This window comes from Oncorhynchus kisutch, linkage group LG24 (genome assembly GCF_002021735.2).
Source record: "Oncorhynchus kisutch isolate 150728-3 linkage group LG24, Okis_V2, whole genome shotgun sequence".
In the NCBI taxonomy this organism is placed as follows: Eukaryota; Metazoa; Chordata; class Actinopteri; order Salmoniformes; family Salmonidae; genus Oncorhynchus; species Oncorhynchus kisutch.
Window position 1 is genome coordinate 3,396,271 of NC_034197.2, and position 27,940 is coordinate 3,424,210.

Consider the following 27,940-nt stretch of genomic DNA (forward strand, 5'->3'; position numbering starts at 1 on the left):
TCATTAACTTATCTTAATGGTATTTTGTTGTTTGTAGGTGCACTATCCTTCTGACCCTATGCAGCCAGGTCCCATCTACTTTTGAACTCCTCGCAACTGCAGAGTTCAAAACAACAACAAGCATGTGCAGACCATGCACAAGCTCCACCACAGTCTGGACCATCACTTCCTGATCACAGGCCACACCAAGTTTGCCCAACTGGTGCTTCAGTCTCATCAAGCAGCGCTTCAGAAAGACCAGAGTCAACACTGTCTGAGATTGCTGGTGTTGTGAAGGACAGCACTGTGACAGGGGTCAACATCCCACAGCTGGTTGGACTGGAGGATGGTACGGTGCTGGTGGAAAGCTATGGCTGGCAACAACACCTGACTCCGTACTTCAGGCCGTTCAAGCAGTACCAGCACTTCAGGTGAATATAATTTTCATTGCATTGTATGAGGTTATTATTCTTATCTAAACTTGGGAGGTGAATTGATGTTGTGCAAGGTTGTAATGTCTTCTATATTCTTTTATTATTTCCTGTTCTACAGCTTCGGTGCTCTGGAGCCTGGTGTTGTTGTCACCAAGGAGCGTTCAAACTCAGTCGAGACTAGGTTTCAGATGCTGCCCAACGCTGACATCCTTCCTCCATAGATGGTCTGCCTGTACAAGCACCACCAGGACTGGAAACAGCTAGACAAACTTGTGTTTTTGAGAAGATCAGGGAGTTTTGCAATGAAGAGGCTATGGACGTCACATGACCTGCCCCAAAGTCAAAGGCAGGACAGAAACAGGATTTCCAAATATAGATCATCAGTCATCAGCACTATCTGCAGTGCCTCTATTCAAATAACTCTCTCCTATTCAAATAACTCTCTCCTAATACGTTGCTGCTACTATTTCTTTTTTTATCCTGCTGCTCAGCCACTTAACCCCTGACTGTATGCATATAAGACTACCTCATCTATCACTGATATTGATATTGTTCTTGTACTTACTGTATATTATTTTATTTACATTGACACTATCTATTTCTGATATTGCTACTATGCAAGTAACCATTTGGCTGTACCATTTACACCTTCTGTAGAGACCCATCCACTTCGCAAGATGTGGCTGGGGATTGGTTATAGAATTTCTTTCACATGACCCATCAATTTAGTGTGTCTGGGTAAGTGTAAGTCTGGACATTATTGTAGGCTACTTCTTTACTACACTACTCACTGTTTAGCACATTAACTCACATGTGAATCCTTAAAGAGATTGGTGGGGCTTGAGATTGAACAATGCTGAATGGGTGGAGACAAAGGAGAGCTCTCCAGTAGGCACCAAAACATTCAAAGGCCATTTTCTCAAAAGTGAGTTTACAAATGATTTGGTTGACGATATTTCTGAGAACATTAAAGCCAGATTATCAAGTTATTGATAGTGTTGAAGTTTGTGACATTAACACGTTGCCGTTCTCTTACCAGTGTGTAGTTAACAGAGTATTCAACAATAGCTGAATCGGTTCGCCTTCAAAATAAAAGTACCACATTGAAACTGACCCAAAACGGATACAAATAGTGTTATCATTCCATAATTGGGTTAGATCATACTAAACAACTTTGGAATGTTATGTAAATTCAACAAAAGACAAATCAGTTCATTTGATTTTTAAAAATAAGTGAAACTCAGTTGAAACCGCACTGTTCAGACTTCAGAATTGCATTGGGAGGTATACTTATTTGAACTGTACAGCATAACCTATGGATTGTGAGCTATGCAATGTGGTATCAGACTAGTGACACCCACAGAACAAAACTCTGATTATGGGTAAAAACATTGTCCGTCTTGTGCCTACATGAATTTGACAAAAATCAACTGATCAAAGATCATGGAGTTTTCACTGCAGTCAACTGCAAGTTTCTGCAGTCTCTCTTCAGCAACTTCATCCTGCATTGTGGGTGGCTCTATTGTCACACAATCATTAGGGTGTTTTTGTTTGACCTACCCAAACGTGACCAAAGACGTGACTGAAAGAGGAATCAACTTTGCACAATACATGTATAAGGTGGATATGTTCAAATTCACGTGATGTTGAGGCGCTCTCTCACCGATTGATTGTACAGTGTACACACATATATTTTCAGTTTGTGAATGTGTGATGTGGGGGGTTTGAGACGTTCATTTCGACATTATAAAGAACACGTTTAAGAAACAATGACAACACTGCAATGTTGCACTGAGTCTTGCTGTTGAAAACACGTTAGTGTACGACATTCGCTTGTCGCAGATGCACCTCCCCAACTTCACTCCTTGACTTTCGTCTATAGTCGGTTGCTTTCACCTTACCACAAACAATTGTGTTGCGCTCTGGACTCATTCCAATGGGCGCTTGAAACAGTTCTTAAAGGTATATTTCCTGAGGAAAATGTGCCAGCTTGCAAGTATTTTTTCTTTATATTGTTAGAAGTTTGAGACGTTTCAGTTTTGCACATGCCTGCATAACAAAAATAATGTAATATACCCATTGACTAAATGTACAGAGAAACTACATGATCCTTGGAATATAAAAGTATACTAAAGAAAGACTCGAACATATCTAGCTGTTCATTCATTGTTTTATTCAGACATTATAGTTAAGTTAGAGTCATGTATCATCAACATGCATTACAGTATATTTGACATGGCCACTCCTCTTCAAACATCTGTCATGTTCAGTTCCTGTGTTCTCAGTAGAGGCGCTGTGTCATCACTGCAGTGAAACGTCACTGGAAATGATGAAAAATACATCATTGTTATTATTAGATTTGAAACAGAATTCAGTTTGGGTGTGATGACAGCATTGCTGCTATAAGTAAAAGTACTCACTTTTGTGAGGATACATGTCTAAGTGTGAGAGTTTCTGTGCTTCTGTTTGCTTTTTTTGGGACCTTCTGAGGTCAATTTGATGTCTGTTTGTGGTTCTAGCAGCCCTGTCTGTCCCCTGTGATAAAAAGCACAGAGAGCAGAGTTGGCATGGCATAGGAGACTTCTTCTCCATCATGCCATGTTACACACAGGGTTGGGGAGTTAGTTACATGTAACTGATTACAAAAATAATAATAACTGTAATACATTACCAGCAAAAATCTTGTAATCCGATTACTTTTAAATTCAGAAGGGATGTTTGTGAAACATTGAAATCAGCAATAAAAAATAAACAAGTTGAAGTTTGTTCCGCCTGAGTGAGCGTTTGATGGATCACGGGAAAAGAGCAGGAATAAGCTTTTGTAGGCTACAGTTCAAGCTACTCCAATGTGGTGCGAATGCTGTTGGCATCCAAAGATTAGCCTATACATCCAACCTGAATAACTGCTTGGAAGTAAGGACGACAGCAGTGGTGTACTCTGCAGGCGACAAGGATATCACTTGATATTTACACACAAGTGTACAAAACATTAAGAACACTTACTCTTTCCATGACAGACTGACCAGGTGAATCCAGGTGAAAGCTATGATCCCTTATTGATGTCACTTGTTAAATCCACTTCAATCAGTGTAGATGAAGGGGAGGAAACAGTTTTTGTGTATTTTTTTACCTTTACCAGGCAAGTCAGTTAAGAACACATTCTTATGACGGCCTGGGAACAGTGGGTTAACTGCCTGTTCAGGGGCAGAACGACAGATTTGTACCTTGTCAGCTGGGGGGGTTTGAACTCACAACCTTCCGGTTACTAGTCCAACGCTCTAACCACTAGGCTACCCTGCCATATGGGTACCATTCAGAGGATGAATGGGCAAGACAAAATATTTAAGTGCCTTTGAATGGGGTATGGTAGTAGGTGTCAGGTGCACCGGTTTGTGTCAACAACTGCAACACTGCTGGGTTTTTCACACTGAACAGTTTCCTGTGTATCAAGAATGGTCCAGAACCCAAAGGACATCCAGCCAACTTGACACAACTGTGGGAAGCATTGGAGTAAACATGGGGCCAGCATCCCTGTGGAATGCTTTCAACACCTTGTAGAGTCCATGTCCTGACGAACTGAGGCTAGGGGTGTTCCTAATATTTGGTATACTCATATAGCGGAATGTGAATAGTGCTGCTGGATTGTGGTTATCGTAGATGGCTGTTCACAAATGTCCAGGTGTATTTGAACCAAATAATGGTTTAAGCTGCCGATCAATCATTGTTTTTGCAACCAGTGGATAGCCAGTGAAAAACATGCTCTTGCAACAGCTGCATAGTGCGGAACCCAGCCTTTGGAATAAATGTTTGAGGGAGTTCCTCCCCTCTAAACTCCTCTGTGGTATTGCACTCCAAACATGTCAAAAACTAGTTTAAATAAAGAAGACCACGAGTGGGGATTTTATTGCTCAATCTAATTTGTGCTGATTCACAAAAAAGTCCATAGGCCTAAAGGACATACAGTTGAAGTCAGAAGTTTAAATACACGTAGGTTGGAGTCATTAAAACTCGTTTTTCAACCACTCCAAAAATGTCTTGTTAACAAACTACAGTTTTGGCAAGTCGGTTAGGACATCTACTTTGTGCATGACACAAGTCCTTTTTCCAACAATTGTTTACAGACAGATTATTTCACTTATTCACTGTATCACAATTCCAGTGGGTCAGAAGTTTACATACACTAAGTTGACTGTGCCTTTAAACAACTTGGAAAATTCCAGAAAATGATGTCATGGCTTTAGAAGCTTCTGGCTAATTGACATCATTTGAGTCAATTGGAGATGTACCTGTGGATGTATTTCAAGGCCTACCTTCAAACTTAGTGCCTCTTTGCTTGACATCATGGGAAAATCCAAATAAAATCAGCCAAGACCTCAGAAAAAGAATTGTAGACCTACACGTCTGGTTCATCCTTGAGAGCAATTTCCAAATGCCTGAAGGTACCACGTTCATCTGTACAAACAATAGTACACAAGTATAAACACCATGGGGCCATGCAGTCGCCATACCGCTAAGGAAGGAGACGCGTTCTGTCTCCTAGAGATGCACGTACTTTGGTGCGAAAAGTGCAAATCAATTCCAGAACAACAGCAAAGGACCTTGTGAAGATGCTGGAAGAAACAGAACCAAAAGTATCTATATCCACAGTAAAACGAATCCTCCATCGACATAACCTGAAAGGCCGCTCAGGAAGGAAGAAGCCTCCGCTCCAAAACCACCATAAAAAAGCCAGACTACGGTTTGCAACTGCACATGGGGACAAAGATCGTACTTTTTGGAGAAATGTCCTCTGGTCTGATGAAACAGAAATAGAACTGTTTGGCCATAATGACCATCGTTATGTTTGGAGAAAAAAGGGGGAGCTTGCAAGCATGGAGGTGGCAGCATCTTGTTGTGGGGGTGCTTTGCTGCAGGAGGACTGGTGCACTTGACAAAATAGATGGCATCAAGAGGTAGAAAAATTATGTGGATATATTGAAGCAACATCTCAAGACATCAGTTAAAGCTTGGTCTCAAAAAGCTTGGTATCAAATGGGTCTTCCAAATGGACAATGACCCCAAGCATACTTCCAAAGTTGTGGCAAAATGATTTAAGGACAACAAAGTCAAGGTATTTGAGTGGCTTATCACAAAGAACTGACCTCAATCCCATAGAAAATTTGTGGGCAGAACTGAAAAAGCGTGTGCGAGCAAGGAGGCCTACAAACCCGACTCAGTTACACCAGCTCTGTCAGGAGGAATGGGCCAAAATTCACCCAACTTATTGTGGGAAGCTTGTGGAAGGCTACCCGAAACATTTGACCCAAGTTAAACAAAGGCAATGCTACCAAATACTAATTGACTGAATGCAAACTTCTGACCCACTGGAATGTGATGAAAGGAATAAAAGCTGAAATAAATCCTCTCTATTATTATTCTGACATTACACATTCTTAAAATAAAGTGGTGATCCTAACTGACATACAACAGGGAATTTTTACTAGGATTAAATGTCAGGAATTGTGAAAAATTGAGTTTAAATGTATTTGGCTAAGGTGTATGTAAACTTACGACTTCAACTGTATGATTAGACATATGCTCAAACTAGGGATGCTGAGGGTGCTGTAGCATCTCCTGATAAATCAATTACGTTATAGCCTTGTTCTAAAATTGATGAAATAGTTTCCCCCCCTCATCAATCTACACACAATACCCCATAATGACAATGTAAAAACAGGTTAGAACATTTTGGAAAGTATAAAAAAACTACTTAAGAATTAAAAACTGAAATATCCCATTTACATAATTATTCAGACCCTTTACTCAGTACTTTGTTGAAGTACCTTTGGCAGTGATTACAGACTTGAGTCTTCTTGGGTATTACACTACAAGCTTGGCATGTATTTGGGGAGTTTGTCCCATTCTTCTCTGCAGATCCTCTCAAGCTCTGTCAGGTTGGATGGGGAGTGTCGCTGCACAGGTATTTTCAGGTCTCTCCAGAGATGTTCGATCAAGTTCAAGTCAGGGCTCTGGCTGGGCCACTCAAGGACATTCAGAGACTTGTCCCGAAGCTACTCCTGCATTTTCTTGGCTTTGTGCTTATGGTCATTGTTCTGCTGGATGGTGAACCTTCTTGGTCCTGAGTGCTCTGAGTGCCTTAGACAGGTGTGTGTCTTTCCAAATCCTGTCCAATCAATAGAATTTACCACAGGTGGACTCCAATCAAGTTGTAGAAACATCTCAAGGGTGATCAATGGAAACAGGATGCACCTGAACTCAATTTCAAGTCTCATAGCAAAGGGTCTGAATACTTATGTACATAAGGTATTTCTTTTTTTTTGGCAAAACAATTTAAAAACCTGTTTTTGCTTTGTCATAATGACATAGTGTGTATATTGATGAGTAAAAAAAATTTGTCATCCATTTTAGTTTAAGGCTGTAACGTAACAAAATATGGAAAAGTCAAGTGGTCTGAATACTTTCCAAATGCACTGTATATTATATATTTATTTTTTGGGAGAAAGCAGAGAAAAACCCAACCCAAAACATCTTCCTGTGGCCATGTAAACAGCTGCAAATTTTCAAGATATCAGTGTCACCAACAAAAATGTAAACAATAGGCCTTTAGCAAATGTGACATACGGCATTCATTTTTTCACACGCAAATAGCACTTTCGATAGTGCTCAAAGCATACCATTCAATGAAAGCAGCATTTATATTTCAAATCAAAACAATGAGCCCAATCAGTCCTCCATGACAAAAACATACATAAACAATAGAGTAGGCTAAGAAGTCCTTCGTTTTTGGGTTATGCTCAGGTAAAACAATTTGATTCATCGATATTTCAAAGTCCTATTCTTGAAGATCAGGGGGTATTTAATTAATTGGAATGAGTGGAAATCTGACAGACGTTGGTTTCTCATGCAAATATATAACCTAATCGTATTATTATTTGTATTGAAATGTAAATCTATGGGCTAGAAGCCTACATAACCTATAAAGTAAAATGCAACATAATTGTTGTGTTCTTATATTGCCTCTTAAGGGGAAAGTAATCAGATTACTTTACTGAGTTTGGGTAATCCATAAATGACGTTATTGATTACAATTTTGGTCAGGTAACTAGTAAAGGATTACATTTAGAACCTAGCGAACCCTGGTTACACAGACCTCATTTACAATAAACAATGGAAGGTGTGTGTGTATGGGGGCTACTGCTTCCTCACTCACATCTCCTGATGCACTAAGTCTCATCCTCAGCTCGGCATTCTCCCTCTGCAGGACTTTATTCTAAAAGAAAAAGGGCAGAAAGTTAGTTAGAAATATTCAATTGTGAATTACACCGTACAATGCAAAACACAAGAACCCATATAAACAGTCGACACAACCACAAAAAGTTTTTAACCAACTACAGTGCATTTGGAAAGTATTCAGACCCCTTGACTTTTTCCACATTTCGTTAAGTTACAGCCTTATTCTAAAATAGATTTTCACTTTTTTTTTTGACTCATCAATGTACACACAATACCCCAGAATGACAAAGCCAAAACAGGATTTTAGAAATTTTGTAAATGTATAAAAAATAAAAATACCTTTATTTACATCAGTATTCAGACCCTTTGCTATGAGACTAGAAATTGAGCTCAGGTGCCTCTTGTTTCCATTGATCATCCATGAGATGTTTCTACAACATTACTGAAGTCCACCTGTAGTAAATTCAATTGATTGGACATGATTTGGAAAGACACACACCTGTCGATAAGGTCCCACAGTTGACAGTGCATGTCAGAGCAAAAACCAAGCAAAAAGTGAAGGGGTCTGAATAATTTCCAAACACACTGTAAATCCCTTTAATCCAACCTTGTGCCTCAGTGCCTCCACAATCAGATCCCGTCCGCCTCCTCTGAGGCTTTCCTCTCTCTTTGTGGCCCGAAATGCATCTCCGATAATGGACACCAGCAGATGAGACTGAGGAGAGGAGCAAGAAAATAGAGAAGGTAGAGATTGGCAACTTAAAACCCTTAGATGTGTTTTTAGTGATGTACCCTAAAATCAAGATTGTATGATTGCACTGTACTCACAAATTTCTTGCTCTGGAAGAGATAACAGTGGTACATGTCTGCAGCTGGGTGTTTGGCCACAAAGCCAAAGACTTTGGGTGTGCTCGGGATGACTGCACAGAAGGACACGGAAGAGAGGGGGCATGTGTACAGCATGAACTGGAAAAGACAAGAGGGAAGTGAGAATACATGATAATAAGAGAAAGAACGATTATTGGACGAGGAAGGAGAGGAGTGTGCAGGTGCATTACAACAGTATAGAAACCCATAAACATGTAAGAGGCCCATTTATTTCTGTTAACCTTTTTAGACTTTGTCATACTGAAGCAGTTCCCTCCCACATCTTCCGTTGGAGTTGGACCTTAGGCTCTCACCTTGGTTTTGTGCTCCAAAATGTCAATCCCGCTCATGGACAAAAACAAAGACACCTTGTTCTTCTTCTGCACCTTTGCTGATGACTCTTTGTCAGGCATCTAATGGAGGGCAAAGGACAGGGACGTGAGCAACCATTGATTTTGAATATTTCAATCAATATGATCTTTAAAACAAAAACTGTTCATTGAACCCATGTTGGTTACAAATGCTGATATGATTGAAATGTGTTTTGTGCCTTGAAAATGTTGCATCTACCTACAAAACCAATCAATCACACTTTGTAGTCATACTTCAAGGGCACACCTCGTCTACGTTCAGTAGTCAAACATTGTTGAAACTTGTAAACTCAGCAAAAAAAGAAACGTCCTCTCACTGTCAACTGCATTTATTTTCAGCAAACGTAACATGTGTAAATATTTGTATGAACATAAGATTCAACAACTGAGACATAAACTGAACAAGTTCAGAAATGGAATAATGTGTCCCTCAACAAAGGGGGGGTCAAAATCAAAAGTAACAGTCTGTATCTGGTATGGCCACCAGCTGCATTAAGTACTGCAGTGCATCATCTCCTCATGGACTGCACCAGATTTGCCAGTTCTTGCTGTGAGATGTTACCCCACTCTTCCACCAAGGCACCTGCAAGACATTTCTGGGGGGAATGGCCCTAGCCCTCACCCTCCGATCCAACAGATCCCAGACGTGCTCAAAGGGGTTGAGATCCGGGCTCTTCGCTGGCCATGGCAGAACACTGACTTTCCTGTCTTGCAGGAAATCACACCACAGAACGAGTAGTATGACTGGTGGCATTGTCATGCTGTGGAGGGTCATGTCAGGATGAGCCCATCTTCCCTATAACGCACAGCGTTGAGATTGCCATGACAACCAGCTCAGTCCGATGATGCTGTGACACACCGCCCCAGACCATGACGGACCCTCCACCTCGATCCCGCTCCAGAGTACAGGCCTCGATGTCACGCTCATTCCTTTGACAATAAACGCGACTCCGACCATCACTCTTGGTGAGACAAAACCGCGACTCGTCAATGAAGAGCACTTTTTGCCAGTCCTGTCTGCTCCAGCGACGGTGGGTTTGTGCCCATAGGTGACGTTGTTGCCGGTGATGTCTGGTGAGGACCTGCCTTACAACAGGCCTACAAGCCCTCAGTCCAGCCTCTCTCAGCCTATTGCGGACAGTCTGAGCACTGATGGAGGGATTGTGCATTCCTGGTGTAACTCGGGCAGTTGTTGTTGCCATACTGTACCTGTCCCGCAGGTGTGATGTTCGGATGTACCGATCCTGTGCAGGTGTTGTTACACGTGGTCTGCCACTGCGAGGACGATCAACTGTCCGTCATGTCTCCCTGTCGCGCTGTCTTAGGTGTCTCACAGTATGGACATTGCAATTTTATTGCACTGGCCACATCTACAGTCCTAATGCCTCCTTGCAGCATGCCTAAGGCATGTTCACACAGATGAGCAGGGACCCTGGGCATCTTTCTTTTGGTGTTTTTTTAGTCAGTAGAAAGGCCTCTTTAGTGTCCTAAGTTTTCATAATTGTGACCTTAGTTTACAGACGGTAGGCAATTATCTTAACGACCATTCCACAGGTGCATGTTAATTATTTGTTCATGGTTCATTGAACAAGAATGGGAAACAGTGTTTAAAACCTTTACAATGAAGAGCTATGAGTTATTTGGATTTTTACAAATTATCTGACAGGTTCCTGAAAAAGGGATGTTTCTTTTTTTGTTGAGTTTATATAGAAATGCTACAAATAGAGCCAAAGCGATTCCTTATTCTACATGTCAGAAAGGCATGATTGTTCTACGTAGCATATTTCTATCTGAACATGCCAAAACATTGAGTCCTGCTGAACGCACCCCTTGTCAACTGTCTAATATTCGGCAGAGAAATGGTTGGGACAGCTGTTATGGATATTTACCTTCAGGCTCTGAATGGCCTCATTCAGGACCTGCATGCCCTCAGAACGAACCACCTCAACACGGCCCAGAAACTTATGAAGACCAAGAGAGACCGTCACAGAGGGCAATAACATTCACAAAATCAAATTGTCACCCCAAGCCATAACAATATGGTCCCTAATGTATTATATTAGGAAATATATCGATTAACATTCATTCAACACTATTCATGCCGTCTTGATGTCTCCACTTACTTTAACTGCGAAACAGATCTCATTATCATCGTCAGAGATATCACTCATCTTTTCACTCAAAAAATGAATCCGGCTATGACAGGGATGTGCTCCTGGAAAAACAAATTATTCAAGTATAGCATTTCAGGATATTACACCACTAAATCAACTGGTTCTCATGATGCCTGGGTGTTAATTACCCGTGTAAGGCCCCTTAACTCAATTTCAAAACTGTGGTAAATTTGCGGTCTTACCTTTTTTCAGTAACAATCCACACGATTGTAGTTATAGGACTTCAGGTGGTGAGCTTGCTTTGGGTGTAAAGTCTAGTGGGGTTAATGACTAACCAAAATTAAATTCTTCCTTATTGCTCTTCAGCTGATATCCTTCAGTTCAGTCATTGCTATCAGATAGATGCTATCTGTATCAATCGCAAACAGTTACAGACATCTCATATAATTGGGAAAAACACACAAGGAAAGTCACTTTTCATATTATTTATTGTTACAGTGGTGCCTCTTTATCAACGCCTCGTCTTACGCAAGTACATACAGACATCGTATTATCCTGACAAGCACTAGAAGCAAATGACCTCAAGCAACAATGTAGGAAAACTCCTACTGAGTTTGGAGAGAGCTGTGTGTCACAAAAAGCCCAAACAAGACAGAGTCCAGATGTCTCATGACCCCAGCCCTTCTGAATTTACACAGGATAGTTGTGTGATTTATGGTGATATTCATTCAGACAATTAAAATGTAGTTAAATAACTTCAAAGCAACTGTATTACTAAAAGCAACCCACACACACAGCTGTGCCCGACTCAAGATGTTGATTGAATGTTCACGTCACCTTACTTTGAAAACATTTTGCAATAATAAGCGTCAAACGAAATTTCACAGAATTCCAGAGTTCAAACTTGATATTGTTTGGATGTTACAGTTAAGATAATGGCATGCAGCAGACCTAACATTACTATTGCCCCAAAGCTGTTAACAGCCCCTTTCCCACTAACTAGCAACACCTTTGGCTTTTCCCTTTCATAATTAACCTTTCAGTATGTATTCTGTTCATACAGTAGAAAAGGGGTTGAACCTTATCTCTGGGAGAGGAGAGCGACAGACTGGTCACTAGACCCAGAGCACAATGAGATGCATTGGTGATAGGATGGAGCAGTACATTTTCAGATGTGGTGAGAGTGAAGGGAGTGTAAGAATGGGGATGATGATGGGGTCTAGGAATCGTGGACAGACATGTTCTCCACTTGGTTCTGGAGCTGGTCTCCACTTCCCTGCTTCTTCTTCCCTCCATCCTGCTGTTTCTTCTGCTTCTTGGACATCTCCACATCAATAGGGGCAGGCTTTACAAACTTCAGCATCTCTGTCATACCTAAGAACATGTATAGAATAGGAATGAAAGTGTACACATTCAGTACAAACACACAAACTGCTTTCATGGCAATACTAGTCATTAAAATACGCATAGAAGCAAATCTATATATTTTTAAGTACTCTGCGATCATGAAAGGTTGTTTCTTCTCACTACCTTCCATGCATATGGCACACGTATTGCACAAACCTTCACAAAACCTGTAAACAAATAAACACTGTGGCTCACCTGGAGGCATGAAGTTCCGGAGTACCTCTGGAATAATGATACCTTCTTCTGTCTGGTACGTCTCCAGGATAGCACACATTACACGTGTGGTGGCACACATGGTCGCGTTGAGCATATGCACATAGTCGGCCTAAAGAACACAGGAAGAGTCATGTGAACTGGTTCAAATATTATGGAAGCAAATCCAGAACTATCAATTTTATAAAGGGAGGGTTTTCTATGGAAAGACTGGGTACTCTCACCTTGTCCATCATCTTTTTGGTCTGTCCGTAGCGGATACGCAGCCGACGAGCCTGGTAGTCTAAACAGTTGGAGCAGGAGACCAGCTCTCTGAAGGCTGCGGACCCTGGGAACCAGGCCTCCAAGTCCAGCTTCTTACTGGCTGCATGGTTCAGAGCACCTGGGTGGGAGCAGACAGACACTGAGGCTCAGACAGACCAGCTAGAAAACGTGGCTAGTAAGACACTCAAACTGCTCCCATGGGAAATGTCTGTTGTGTCAAATGTAAATCACACAGGATAAATGAAGGTTGTTATTAAACATCAAGTTAACTCATACAAGTTATGGTTCTTGTCCTGAGTGGGTAAAGAAATTGTATTATTGATCAAACATTACTTACAGCGCGTTCGGAAATAATTCAGACCCCTTGACCTTTTCCACTCTGTTAGTTTAGCCTTATTCTAAAATGGATTAAACAGTCCTCCCCCCCTAGTCTACACACAAATACCCCATAATGACAAAGCAAAAAAACTTATATCAAATATACATAACTATTCAGACCCTTTACTTAGTTGAAATACCTTTGGCATTGATTACAGCCCTGAGTCTTCTTGGATATGAAGCGACAGGCTTGGCACACCTGTATTTTCGGGAGTTTCTCCCATTCTTATCTGCAGATCCTCTCAAGCTCTGTCAGGCTGGATGGGGAGCGACACTGCACAGATATTTTCAGGTCTCTCCAGAGATGTTCGATCAGGTTAAAACCGGGCTCTGGCTGGGCCACTCAAGGGCATTCAGAGACTTCCCCCAAAGCTACTCCTGCGTTGTCTTGGCTGTGTGCGTCGAGTTGTCCTGTTGGAAGGTGAACCTTTGCCCCAGTCCGAGGTCCTGAGCAGGTTTTATATGAAGGATCTGTATACTTTGTGCAGTTAATCTTTCCCTCAATCCTGACTAGAATCCCTGCCGCTGAAAAACATCCCCACAGCATGAAGCTGCCACCACCATGCTTCACCGTAGGGATGGTGCCAGGTTTCCTCCAGACGTGACACTTGGCATTCAGGCCAAAGAGTTCAATCTTGGTTTCATCAAACCAGAAAAACTTGTTTCTCATTGTCTGATAGTCCTTTAGGTGCCTTTTGGCAAAATTCAAGCGGGCCGTCATGTGCCTTTCACTGAGGAGTGGCATCCATCTGACCCCTTTACCATAAAGGCCTGATTGGTGGAATGCTGCAGAGATGGTTGTCCTTCTTGAAGGTTATCCCATCTCCACAGAGGAACTCTGGAGATCTGTCAGAGTGACCATTGGGTTCTTGGTCACCTCCCTGACCAAGAAACTATGTTCTACATTTTTTTTCCTCCTGTTTCAGGAAGGTGATGTCACCGAGTACTGCCCCCATATACAGTGGCTTGCGAAAGTATTCACCCCCCTTGGCATTTTTCCTATTTTGTTGCCTTACAACCTGGAATTAAAATGCACAACATTTATTGTGAAACAGGAAATAAGACAAAAAACTTGAGCGTGTATAACTATTCACCACCCCAAAGGCAATACTTTGTAGAGCAACCTTTTGCAGCAATAACAGATGTAAGTCAATTGGGGTGTGTTTCTATGAACTTGATAAATCTAGGCACTGGGATTTTGTTCAAGGCAAAACTGCTCCAGCGCCAACAAGTTGGATGGGTTCCGCTGGTGTACAGAAATCTTTAAGTCATACCGCAGATTCTCAATTGGATTGACGTCTGGGCTTTGACTAGGCCATTCCAATACATTTAAATGTTTCCCCTTAATCCACTCAAGTGATGCTTTAGCAGTATGCTTAGGGTCATTGTCCTGCTGGAAGGTGAACCTCTGTCCCAGTCTCAAATCTCTGGAAGTATGAAACAGGTTTCCCTCAAGAATTTCCCTGTATTTAGCGCCATCCATCATTCCTTAAATTCTGACTAGTTTTCCAGTCCCTGCCGATGAAAAACATCCCCACAGCAGGATGCTGCCACCACCATGCTTCACTGGGAAGGTATTCTCAGGGTGAGAAGGTGTTGGGTTTGCGCCAGACGTAGCGGTTTCCTTGATGGCCAAAAAGCTCAATGTTTGTCTCATCTGACCAGAATACCTTCCATATGTTTGGGGAGTCGCCCACATGCCTTTTGGCAAACATCAAACGTGTTTGCTTATTTTTTTCTTTAAGCAATGGCTTTTTCTGGCCACTCTTCCGTAAAGCCCAGCTCTGGAGTGTACGGCTTAAAGTGGTCCTTTGGACAGATACTCCAATCTCCGCTGTGGAGCTATGCAGCTCCTTCAGGGTTATCTTCGGTCTCTTTGTTGCCTCTCTGATTAATGCCCTCCTTGTCTGGTCCGTGAGTTTTGGTGGGCAGCTGTCTCTTGGCAGGTTTGTTGTGGTGCCATATTCTTTCCATTTTTAATAATGGATTTAAATGGTGCTCCGTGGGATGTTCAAAGTTTCTGATATTTTTTTTATAACCTAACCCTGATCTGTACTTCTCCACAACTTTGTCCCTGACCTGTTTGGAGAGCTACTTGGTCTTCATGGTGCCACTTGCTTGGTGGTGGTGCAGACTCGGAGGCCTTTCAGAACACAGAGACAACGACACTTAGATTGCACACAGGTGGACTATAACTAATTATGTGACTTCTGAAGGTAATTGGGTGCACCAGATCTTATTTAGGGGATTCATAGCAAAGAGGATGATATATATAACACCATTTTTCAAAACAAATTTATTTTCTTTCATTTCACTTCACTAATTTGGACTATTTTGTGTACGTCCATCACATGAAATCCAAATAAAAATCTATTGAAATTACAGGTTGTAATGAAACAAAATAGGAAAAACGCCAAGGGGGATGAATACTTTTGTAAGGCACTGTATAGGACCTTCCACACCCCCATCTGGGATATGGATGCCTGATGAAGACCTAAGGGTCAAAACGTTGTTCATAAATATCACCTGGGAGCATGAGTAGCAGTGTGCAGCGTTTTCCTTTCTGTTTTCCATCTGTCAGAGTGAATCAGGTTCTTGGTCACCTCCCTGACCAAGACCCTTCTCCCCTGATTGCTCAGTTGGCCAGCTCTAGGAAGAGTCTTGGTGGTTCCAATGATGGATGCCACTGTTCTTGGGGACCTTCAATGCTGCAGACATTTTTTGGTACCCTTCCCCATATCTGTGCCTTGATCCTGTCTCGTAGCTCTATGGACAATTTCTTCAACCGTGTGGCTTGGTTTTTGTTCTGACATGCACTGTCAACTGTGGGACCTTAGACAGGTGTGTGTCTTTCCAAATCATGTCCAAACAATTTAATTTACCACAGGTGGACTCCAATCAAGTTGTAGAATCATCTCAAGGATGATCAATGGAAATAGGATGCACATGAGCTCAATTTCCAGTCTCATAGCAAAGGCTCTGAATAAGGTATGTTTAAAAAAATAAATTAACATTTCCTAAAAACCTGTCTTCACTTTGTCTTATGGGGTATTGTGTGTAGATTGATGAGGGGGAAAAAATATTGAATCAATTGTATGACCGTGTGGAAAAAGTTAAGGGGTCTGAATTCTTTCCGAAGGCACTGTATATTTCAGTGGAGACGCTAAGGTTTCAAATGACTGGCTTTGTAGCATCTACAGACTCATTGTATATTTCAGTGGAGACGGTAAGGATACAAAGCCAGTCATTTGAAACATTGTTGTAGTGTCTCACAGAAGCCCTGGGAATGGTCAAAACGTCACATTTCCAAACTTTAATAAATTATTCTCAATAATCATTTTGGATAGAGACTTCAAAAGATCTGCTAGGCATCCTTCCCCCAAAGGACATCTATGGATATAATCTCAGAATGATTTAAAACATATCTTTTGGCCAATCTCGTATGGAATTGGCCAGTGATCATTACGTCTCCGTCCCAGAGAGGAACAGGTGTGTTGAGTAGAACTATCTGCAGCACCTACCTGAGACTATGTTGACGATGCGGTAGGGGATCCCTAGTGTCTGGTAGAACTCCTCAGCAGTTCCAATCATCTCATCCATCATCTCCCAGGACTTGTTGTCATGAGGAGAAGCAAATACAAACTGCTCAATCTGAATGGAGAGAGTGTTGATTAGTATTTGGCAATCATCAGCTGAGGCCCTATTAAAAAAAACAATGTTCTCCTCTGAAAAATGTGCATCGCTTGACATGATCTGTAAATGATCAATAACAGGACTTCATCCTTCTTCAATTAGGCCTATAAAATACAATGTACTCCAAAGCTGTGGCCTTTTCTTCATTGACCATGACTCACCCATATCTACTTCGAGAAAATGTCCACTGACCTTCTCAAACTGGTGCACCCTGAAGATGCCTCGGGTGTCACGGCCGTGGGAGCCCACTTCCTGTCTGAAGCAGGTGGAGAGGCCGGCGTAGCGAATGGGTAGCTCCTCTGGCTTCAGCCACTCGTCTCTCAGGAAGGCTGCAATAGGCTGCTCCGAGGTAGCAATCAGATACTTCTCATCAATGGCCGTGTCCTCAGACTTCTCACTGCTCTTCCCAATCACCTGAGAGACAACAAGCAGGGAGGGCACAGAGTGAATAATTTCAGGGGAAAAAAACCCACATCAGCATATTTTACATTTTTGTCATTTAACAGACTTATTCAGAGCGACTTACAGTTAGCCATCTTAAGATTACGGCGCTAAGTGGGCCAACCACATATCACAGTAAATAAAATCATCCTAAATAAAAGGGGGTGGGGATGAGGCTGTGGGATTTAAGTATATTTAAGATACTCTTTGAAGAGGTAGGGTTCCAGATGTTTTCGGAAGATGGTCAGAGACTTTCTTAGCTTCGAGGGGAATCTGGTTCCACCATTAAAGTGCCAGGACAGAGAAAAGCTTTGACTGGGCTGAGCTGGTGCTGCCCTCCCGTAGGGGTGAGAGCTGGAGTCCTCGGCTTGGAGTGTAGGGTTTGAGCATAGCCTGAAGGTAAGGAGGAGCAGTTCCTCTTGCAGCTCTGTAGGCAAGTACCATGGTCTTGTAGTGGATGAGAGCTTCGACTGGAAGCCAGTGGAGTGGGGTAACATGGGAAAACTCAGAAGGGTTGAACCAGGTGGGCTGCAGCGTTCTGGATTTGCAAGGGTTTCATGGTACAAGCAGGGCGCCCAGCCAACAGTGAGTTGTAGTAGTCCAGATGCTAGGTAGGGTCGTACTCCTCGGATGTTTCAGAGCATGAACCTGCAGGAGCGAGTCACTGCTTTGACGTTTGCAGAGAATGACAGTCGTCCAGGGACACGTCAAGGTTCTTTGCATTCTGGGAGGGAGGGGGGGGGGTGGAGTTGTCAACCGTGATGGAAAGGTCTTTGAGCGGGCAGGCCTTCCGAGAAGATGAGCAGTGCCATCTTCTCGATGTTGAGCTTGAGGTTTTGCGCCGACATTCAAGCTGAGATATCTGCCAGGCACACAGAGATGCATGTTGCCAGCTGGGTGTCAGGAGGACGGAAGGAGAAAAGTAGCCGAGTGTCATTCACATAGTAATGATAGGAGACCATGTGATGATATGATTGAGCCGAGTGACTGACTTGGTGTATAGAGGGCCTAGAACGGAGCCCAGGGGGACACCCGTCGTGAGAGTGTGGTGCAGATACGAATCTTCTCCACGTCACCTGGTAAGAGCGGGCTGTCAGGTAGAATGCAATCCAAGAGTGTGCAGAGCCTGAGACGCTCAGCCCTGAGAGGGTGGAGAGGAGGATCTGATGGTTCACAGCATCGAAGGCAGTGTATAGATCTAGGAGATGAGAACAGAGGAAAGAGTCAGCTTTGGCAGTGTGGAGAGCCTCCGTGACACAAAGAAGAGCAGTCTTGCTTGAGGGACCTGTCTTTAAGCCTGACTGGTTCGGATCAAGAAGATCATTCTGAGAAAGGCAGCGACAGAGCTGGTCAGAGGCCGCACGCTCAAGTGTTTTGGAAAGAAAATAACAAAGTTCTATAGTTGAGTGTTGGTTTCTTGAGGAGGGGAGTGACTCGGACCATTTTGAAGTCAGAAGGGACACAGTCAGTGGTCAAAGATGAGTGAAGTGAGAAGGTCTCAAGAGACCGTCTGGCGAAGGGGATGGGGTCGCGCGACCAGACCTCAAGTCGCAGGGTTTCATATGGAGAGAGAGGGAAGAAAGAAGTCAAGGCATAGCGTAATTCTGTGGGACCAATGGACTTAATAGGCTGAGTGAATGAGGAGCTGATGTCACCAACCTTTTCAAAGTGGTTGACAAAGTCATCCACAGAGAGGGAGGGGGTGGAGGATTATGGAGGGAGGAGAAAGTGGAAAAGAGTTTCCTAGGGTTAGAGGCAGATGCTTGAAATTTAGAGTGATAGAAAGTGGCTTTAGCAGCACATACAGGAGAAGGTAGAGAATGGAAGGATGATCGGTCCTCCGGGAAGTTCAATATTCCTCCTTTTTGGGAAAGGGTGAGGTCAAAAGGAGGCAGAGGGGAAATACAGTTGGAATGAAGTGAATCTAAGGCAGACTTCGGGAGGTTGAAGTTGCCAAGTACGACAAGTGGTGAGCCATCGTCAGGAAAGTGGCCCTTTGAGGAACTCCCCAAGGGCACCTGGTGGGCAATAAACGGCAACAATGTTAAGCTTGAGTGGACAAGTATGGAACTCAAATGAGGAGATGAGGTGAGAGAGAAAAGCGCCACCCACTGCTGCGATGACTAGAAGCTCTCTGACAAAATGATCAAATCTACATCTTTGTGTAAACATTAAAGCTAAGAGCCATGAAAGAGTTGTACATTAGCCCTGTCCTGCAATAGAAATTAAAGGTTCATTTGAAATCCATCACACCTTGTAAAGTTCATCATCAAACTGGCTGAGCTGGGCCACCTCCTGCATGACCTCTTTCCTCATGAAGAAGGGGGTGTACAGCATTTGGTAGTTCTTGCTGTGGAGCATCCGCAGAGCATAGTTGATCAATGCCTGCTCTAGGAAAACTAGTGGCCCCTAAAAACAGAAAAGGGAAGAGTCAGTAAGGATAACGATCATAGTTGAATGGAATTACACCTGGTTTGAATCGGCCTGTGAGTATTGGCTACATGTGACAGTGTGTGACTAAGAACTTGCCTTGAGGAAGTAGCCACGGCTCCCTGCCACTATAGCTCCTTTCTCTCCATCGTAGCCATCGATCATGACTACCAGGTCCACGTGGGAATACTTCTTCTGCACAGTACAGTCTCCCCAAGTGCGCTCCACTTTGTTATCAGCATCCTGCCAGGGAGATAGCGGAGGGAAATTAGAGAGTAGAAAAGTAAACAAAAAGAGGCAAAACAAAATGCATGAGACAGAGACAAGACACCGGATTTTGTGTTTACTTCCATCCACCTCCTTATTGCTGGTGATGGGAATTACAATTCCTTGACACCCACCTCATCATTACTTATGGGCACAGATGGATGCAAGAGGTTTCCGATCTCTCTCAGGTATTGAAAGCGCTCCTCCTCCAGCTTTACCCTCTCACTGTCAGATTTCTGCACCGCCTCATCCACAAGCAGACGGACCTTCTTGATCTGGGTGACCGTGAGGGGCTAGAGGGAGGAAAGAGAAATTAAAAATACTCATAGTATGGGACCCACAAGTCCAATAGAATCTTCCATAAAGACGTCAATCAGCATATAGATGAAGTGCTAGCTAGCGAGTTGACCTACCGCTAGTGTGTCTGCTGTTAGGGCCTCCAAGTTCTGGGTGTCGTCTGGGAGAGAATCATCCTCCCCAATTGGCTCTTTCTTCTGTAAACAGAAAAGCCCCAGAACAGGGTGAACAGTTAGTGTTTCTTTCTATCTGCACATAGAATAGAACATGACAGGCTGTCAGAATGAAGGGGGGAAACAGGTAGCCATGTAACATTAGGTTATGTAAAGACTGAGGGGTGGCTGGATTGTTCACCAGCATCACAAGATGTCCCCTATACCTTCATTTTCTCGCCAACGGTTTTGCTGCATAAATTCTTCGCCTTGTTGAGGTTGTCGGCAGTAAAACGACCTGGTGAGCATGGAAAAGACAAGGGTCAACATTACATGCATCAATAATGGTGTGTGTCATGGCAGGTAGCTAACATTATGACGTTAGTGACACTGACAGGAGACATTAAGGCCAGACACTACAGGCAACAAAAAAAAAAGGGGATTTTGCTTCCATTTGAACATTTTGTAACTACCATACTGTAATAAAATCGTCAATAATGTATATAAACCCTTTATTTGTATCATTGTATCCCAACTTCGTCAACAACACGTGCCATGAATGTCGTTCTTGATAGCATGTTTCATGTAGAACTTCAAACGCTATTTTTAAATATATATATATATAGTAAGCACATTCAACTATGTAAAGAAAAAACTATTTAATAAGAATATTTCATTCATTCAGATCTAGGATGTGTTATTTTAGTGTTCCCCTTATTTTTTTGAGCATTGTATATAATTTAAACGCTTGTTTTCCGGGACATATCGTTAGCTAGTCCATACATGGCAATATCCTTTGTAGTCGCAGTGCTTTTTACTGAAAGAGGAGTAATATCCTGACATCCGATCAGTGACTGGCGTTAAGGCCCTTTACGACAACCTGATTGGTTAAAATGCCACATGTGCCGCGCAGCACTTCCTTGTTTGAAAATATCTCCTGCGAAGAATCCACGTAAAGAGAGAAAAAAAGATACAATCTTGAAGAATATACCTACAGTATGCGAATAAAAATAGGCGATCCGTTAGCCAATGCGAGAAAAGCTATGAATTAAAAAAGATATATGTGCCTCAGAGGCAGTGGTAATACATGTAGAGGAACAGCGCGTCCAGGCGCAAATTAGTTGAGATGAAGATGACAACCAGACAGCAGCCAGCCAACAGTGGCTTTTATTCCACGTCACAAACAAACCAATTTGTACATGATTTGATCTGCCCTAAGTGTCTAAATACTGGACTGGAAATCACCATAGACCTCACCAACCAGGGATTCTGTCCAGGCTGCAGGAGTGCTCCAGGGGAGACGTGGCATTTGATAAAAATGCGAGGATGGTTCATCTAGCCCACGAACTTGGACATGCCACTCTTTAGAAAATAAGCAGTGTCCTAGGGATTCCTTCCTTGCGTCTCAGCTCATATCAGAGATATGACAGTAGAATGACAGGTAAATAAAAAGGCAGAGTAGCCATTGTCAGGTGACTTGCTGTGTATTTTTTTTATAAATGTTTTTATTTAACCTTTATTTAACTAGGCAAGTCAGTTAAGAACAAATTCTTATTTTCAATGACGGCCTAGGAACAGTGGGTTAACTGCCTGTTCAGGGGCAGAACGGCAGATTTGTACCGTGTCAGCTCGGGGGTTTGAACTTGCAACCTTCCGGTTACTAGTCCAACGTTCTAACCCCTAGGCTACCCTATAAATAATTTGCATTTCCTTGCTCCAGCAAAATGTATTCAAAGTGTATAAAACTGAGTGACAGGAAAACATAACTATACAACAAGACTGTCACATAGGCCTACAGTGTCATAGGTCTGTAGACTAATGTGATTAGTGAGAAATTAGCTTTACATAAAGTAATTATATGCTAATATTTACATAGGGTAACATGTTGATATTTAGTCCTGCCGTTATGACTAGAGGTCGACCGATTAATTGGAATTGCCGACTCATTTGGACCGATTTCAAGTTTTCATAACAATCAGAGTTTTTTGGGCTCCGATTTTTTTATATACCTTTATTTAACTAGGCAAGTCAGTTAAGAACACATTCCTATTTTCAATGACGGCCTAGGAACGGTGGGTTAACTCTTTTTCACTTTTGGATGAATAGCATGCCCAGAGTGACCTGCCCCCTATTCTGTCCCAAATGCTAATATATGGGTATTATTATTAGTATTGGGTAGAAAACACTGAAGTTTCTAAAAACTGCTTGAATGATGTCTGTGAGTATAACAGAACTCATATGGCAGGCGAAAACCTGCCATATGTCCCACTTCCAACCAGGAAGTGGGACATCTGAGGTTTGTAGTTTTTCAAAGCTTGGCCTACCGAGATATGGATAAAGTTGCACTTCCTTCGGCTTCCACTAGATGTCAACCGTCTTTAGAAACTGGTTTGAGGATTCTACTATAAAGGAGGGGCTCATGAGACCTCTTTGAGTCAGTGGTCTGGCAGAGTGTCTCAGGCCGCACGACGCACACTCCCGACAGAGTTACCTCTCGTTTCAGTGCTTTTCTTCAAACAAAGGAATTCTCCGGTTGGAACATTATTGACGTTTTATGTTAAAAACATCCTAACGATTGATTCCATACATCGTTTGACATGATTCTAAAGGACTAATGGAACTTCTCGAGTTTTTGTCTGGACGAAGTGCCTGCGCCTCATGAAGATGGATTACTGGGCTGAACACGCTAACAACAAGTGGCTATTTGGACATAAATTATGGATTTTATGGAACAAAGCAGTCATTTATTGTCGAACTGGGATTTCTGGGAGTGCCTTCTGATGAAGATCATCAAAGGTAAGTGAATATTTATGGTGTAATTTCTAACTTCTGTTGACTCCAAAATGGCAGATATTCCCTCTGGCTGTTTTGGGTTCTGAGCGCAGTTCTCAGCTTATGCTTTTTCCGTGAAGTTTTTTTAAAATCTGACACAGCGGTTGCATTAAGGGGAAGTCTATCTTTAACATCTTCAATGTTTATTATGAGTATTTCTGCAAAATCACCAGATGTTTTGGAATCAAAACATTACTGCATGTAACGCGCCAGAGTAAAGAGATTTTTGGATAAAAATATGCACATTATCGAACAAAACATACATGCATTTTGTAACATGATGTCCTATGAGTGTCATCTGATGAATATCAGGTTAGTGATTAATTTGATCTATATTTCTGCTTTTTGTGACTCCTATCTTTGGCTGGGAAAATGGCTGCGTTTTTTTGACTTGGCTATGGCCTAACATAATCATATGTTGTGCTTTCGCTGTAAAGCATTTTTTTTAAATCGGACACGATGGGAAGAGTAACAAGATGTTTCATTCATTTACTGTATTGGACTTGTTAATGTGTGAAAGTTATATATTTCAATTTTTATTTTATTTTAGAATTTCTCGCAACTGCCTTTTCAGCGGAATGTTGTGGAGGGGGTTCTGCTAGCAGAACGCCTGCCCTAGAAAGGTTAACTGCCTTGTTCGGGGGCAGAACGACAGATTTTCACCTTGTTAGCTCGGGGGATCCAATCTTGCAACCTTACAGTTAACAAGTCCAATGCTCTAACCACCTGCCTCTTATTGCACTCCACGAGGAGCCTGCCTGTTACGCGAATGCAGTAGAAGCCAAGGTAAGTTACTAGCTACCATTAAACTTATCTTATAAAAAACAATCAATCATAATCACTAGTTATAACTACACATGGTTGATGATATTACTACTTTATCTAGCGTGTCCTGCGTTGCATATAATCGATGCAACGCTGGGGGATGATTTAACAGCACATTTGCGAAAAAAAGCACAATCGTTAGACGACTGTACCTAACCATAAACACAGAAGTATATATTTTTTAAACCTGCATATTTAGCTAAAAGAAATCCAGGTTAGCAGGCAATATTTACCAGGTGAAATTGTGTCACTTCTCTTGCGTTCATTGCACACAGAGTCAGGGTATATGCAACAGTTTGGGCCGCCTTGCTCATTGCGAACTAATTTGCCAGAATTTTACATAATTATGACATAACATTGAAGGTTGTGCAATGTAACAAGAATATTTAGACTTAGGGATGCCACCTGTTAGATAAAATACCGAACGGTTACGTATTTCACTAAAATAATAAACGTTTTGTTTCCAAAATGATAGTTTCCGGATTCGACCATATTAATGACCAAAGGCTCATATTTCTGTGTGTTATGTTATAATTAAGTCTGATTTGATAGAGCAGTCTCACTGAACGATGGTAGGCAGCAGCAGGCTCGTAAGCATTTATTTAAACAGCACTTTTGTGCGTTTGCCAGCAGCTCTTCGCAAGCACAGCGCCGTTTATGACTTCAAGCCTATCAGCCTAATGGCTGGTGTAACCGATGTGAAATGGCTAGCTAGTTAGCTGGGTGTGCGCTAATAGCGTTTCAAACGTCACTCGCTCTGAGACTTGGAATAGTTATTCCCCTTGCTCTGGAAGGGCCGCGGCATTTGTGAAGCGATGGGTAACGCTGCTTCGAGTGTGGCTGTTGTCGATGTGTTGCTGGTTCGAGCCCAGGTAGGGGCGAGGAGAGGGGCGGAAGCTATACTGTTACACTGGCAATACTATAGTGCCTATAACAACATCCGATAGTCAAAGGTACATGAAATACAAATGGTATAGAGAGAAATAGTCCTATAAATACTATATTAACTACAACCTAAAACATCTTACCTTGGAATATAGAAGTTTCATGTTAAAAGGAACCGCCAACTTTCATATGTTCTCATGTTCTGAGCAAGGAACTCAAACGTTAGCTTTTTTACATGGCACATAGCGCAAAAACAAAGTGTTGGAGAAGTAAAAGTGCAATATTTAAACCAAATTGAACATTGAATTCATTATTTATTTGAGGCTAAATTGATTTTATTGATGTATTATATTAAGTTAAAATAAGTTCATTCAGTATTGTTGTAATTGTTATTATCGCAAAAAATAATACAAAAAATATATATTTTTTAAAAATCGTCCGATCAATCAGTCCTCCAATAATCGGTATTGGCGTTAAAATCATAAATCGGTCGACCGCTAATACACATACATACACACCTTGTCGTTTTGATTTTAAGTGTAATTTTGTGGAAATATTTGCAAAATATGCATCGGTCAGTTTCAAAAAAATAATTCCATAAAATTACAATATTTTTATAAACTGATCTGTAAAAGTCTGACAACTGAGTGTCTTATCACAAACAAAAACATTCTGCCTTAGCAATGTGTTAAAACAAACTCTCGTAATATGCAAATGAGCGCATATTTTTAGGAGGGGGTTGCCTCATTTGCATATTTTAATTTTAAACTATAACTTGTAATACATAAATACAAGATATTATTGTATACTTTCAACTGGTAAAGTTAGAGTCTGATGAGAGTAAAGAAAAACAGATCCCTGTTAGCCTGTGGTGCCTGGCCTTAAAGCGACCACCATACCATTAAAACTCAGTCAAATCTGCATCAACGTAATTTTACATCTCGTCCCAATAACATCTGTGGGAGATTTAGATGCCTATCGGTTTTACACATACTGGGTGGGGATTGCGTCAGATTGTACGGTCAGTGTGAATAGGGGGATGTATCGATTGAGTTTCTCGCTAGTTCAACTACTAAACCATACATTGTTAGTTAGCTAGCTAGCTATGTTAAACACGAATCAACTACATGTCAGATATGCCTAGTTAAAGCCATGGGACAGGAGATTGTTGGTTATATCCCAGGTGGCTAGCACAGCTGGCTAAACTGGCTAGCTACATTTACTAACTCCCGGTGGCTAACTAGTTATCTACCTAGGTAGCGCAGGTTACCAACTAGTTAGGCTTTAGCTGAGAATTTAATAGTGAACTAGCTAGATCTAAAAACGTGAACTGGCGTATCATGCTTGAATTTGTCCATTTCTGTTTGGGTGACTACAAGGTCGACTTTTGAGAACAGTTTATCAATGCACGATGCTAGCAAGCAATTTGGACACCAACAGGCATCCCATTAAATGAATGCACATAGCTAGCTAAAAGGCGGAACTTACATTTTCTCCATTCTGTGTCTGCGTGTACCAGTTTATCCACAAGTGACACGTCTTTAAACCTTTTCCTTTGCGTCTCTCTGATTACTTCAGGATCACCGCCTTTATCGGCTCTAAATTGGTCCAAATCGAGCACCATGCTGACACTAAGCTTCCTCAACTGCAATGATTTAACCGTACTAGTTGTATTCTGCAAGAAGCCCGAATGATGACGTCACATCCTATGGTAATGACAAAACCTTCAAAATAAAAGCCTGCAGTACGAAACATTGCAATGTGGATAACTCATTCAAAAGGTATAGAATTTTTATCAATGGGCAATTGTATTGTACCAACAAGAAAAAGCAATAAATTATTGATGAAAACAAATAAAAAATAATGAAAAAATACTATTACACGAGAGAAGACATTAGCTGAATCTTTTTTAATATGACACAAATGACCAAAATTAGTGGCTTCTCTGACACTGACAAATTGAGATCAGTCTGGTCTTGAATTCAAATAAAGATTAGCCCAGGCCAATGAAGAGACACACAGATTGTACAAGCTGAATAATATCCAGTGCATTCGGAAGGTATTCAGAGCCCTTGACTTTTTTGACATGTTGTTAAGTTATAGCCTCATTCTAAAATGTTCCCTCATCAATTACACACAATACCCCACAATGACAAAGCAAAAACTGTATTTTTGAATGTTTTGCTAATTTATAAAAATAACAAAAATGAAATATCACATTTACTTAAGAATTTAGACCCTTTAACTCAGTACTTTGTTGAAGCACCTTTGGCAGTGATTACAGCCTATTTTCAGGTCTTTCCAGAGATGTTTGTGATAAGTTTAGACCGGGCTCTGGTTGGGCCACTCAAGGGCATTCAGAGACTTGTCCCAATGCCACTCTTGCGTTGTCTTGGCTGTCTCCTTAGGGTTATTGTCCTGTTAATTTTAATACATTTGCAAACATTTCTAAAAACCTGTTTTTGCTTTTCATTATGAAGTATTGTGTGTATATACACTACCATTTAAAAGTTTGGGGTTACTTAGAAATGTCAGTGTGTTTGAAAGAAAAGCTATTTTTTTTGTCCATTAAAATAACATAAAATTGATCAGAAATACAGTGTAGACATTGTTAATGTTGTAAATGACTACTGTAGCTGGAAACGGCAGATTTTTAAAAATGGAATATCTACATAGTCGTACAGAGGCCCATTATCAGCAACCATCACTCCTGTGTTCCAATGGCACGTTGTGTTATCTAATCCAAGTTTATAATTTTAAAAGGCTAACTGATAATTAGAAAACCATTTTTGCAATTATGTTAGCACAGCTGAAAACTGTTGTTCTGATTAAAGAAGCAATACAACTGGCCTTCTTTA

General features: G+C 41.6%; 2 protein-coding genes across 3 annotated transcripts; both read right to left on the bottom strand.

Annotated features, from left to right (window-relative positions):
* Nucleotides 1-2,565: 2,565 nt before the first annotated feature.
* Nucleotides 2,566-11,374, bottom strand: LOC109869007 (PTB domain-containing engulfment adapter protein 1). 2 transcript variants are annotated; one of them, XM_020458815.2, is made up of 9 exons: nt 11,241-11,374; nt 11,008-11,099; nt 10,774-10,845; nt 8,828-8,926; nt 8,475-8,612; nt 8,254-8,361; nt 7,624-7,683; nt 2,834-2,948; nt 2,566-2,733 (listed from the first exon to the last, which is right to left on the bottom strand). In XM_020458815.2, exons 2-9 carry the CDS (start codon nt 11,053-11,055, stop codon nt 2,663-2,665), a joined length of 711 nt encoding a protein of 236 aa, XP_020314404.1. In that variant the 5' UTR covers nt 11,056-11,099; nt 11,241-11,374; the 3' UTR covers nt 2,566-2,662. The 2 variants fall into 2 exon arrangements, with proteins under 2 accessions (XP_020314404.1, XP_020314405.1); XM_020458816.2 differs by lacking the exon at nt 2,834-2,948 and having other exon boundaries at nt 11,241-11,373.
* Nucleotides 11,375-11,468: 94 nt separating this feature from the next.
* Nucleotides 11,469-26,792, bottom strand: LOC109869006 (serine--tRNA ligase, cytoplasmic). Its single transcript, XM_020458814.2, has 11 exons — nt 26,571-26,792; nt 20,768-20,838; nt 20,505-20,585; nt 20,226-20,384; nt 19,924-20,067; nt 19,648-19,803; nt 17,146-17,367; nt 16,782-16,911; nt 12,843-13,000; nt 12,601-12,730; nt 11,469-12,372 (listed from the first exon to the last, which is right to left on the bottom strand). Exons 1-11 carry the CDS (start codon nt 26,704-26,706, stop codon nt 12,218-12,220), a joined length of 1,542 nt encoding a protein of 513 aa, XP_020314403.1. The 5' UTR covers nt 26,707-26,792; the 3' UTR covers nt 11,469-12,217.
* Between the last annotated feature and the right edge of the window lie 1,148 nt (nt 26,793-27,940).

Coding starts and splice junctions, on each gene's coding strand:
- LOC109869007 (XM_020458815.2), bottom strand. CDS start 11,055: ATGAGTGATATCTCTGACGATGATAATGAGATCTGTTTCGCAGTTAAA. Junction 2,949..7,623: donor GACTTAGTGCATCAGGAGAT/GTGAGTGAGGAA, acceptor TTTTTATCACAG/GGGACAGACAGGGCTGCTAG. Junction 2,734..2,833: donor AGACATGTATCCTCACAAAA/GTGAGTACTTTT, acceptor CATCATTTCCAG/TGACGTTTCACTGCAGTGAT.
- LOC109869006 (XM_020458814.2), bottom strand. CDS start 26,706: ATGGTGCTCGATTTGGACCAATTTAGAGCCGATAAAGGCGGTGATCCT. Junction 19,804..19,923: donor GCCGTGGCTACTTCCTCAAG/GCAAGTTCTTAG, acceptor TTCTGTTTTTAG/GGGCCACTAGTTTTCCTAGA. Junction 12,373..12,600: donor CCGGAACTTCATGCCTCCAG/GTGAGCCACAGT, acceptor ACATGTTCTTAG/GTATGACAGAGATGCTGAAG.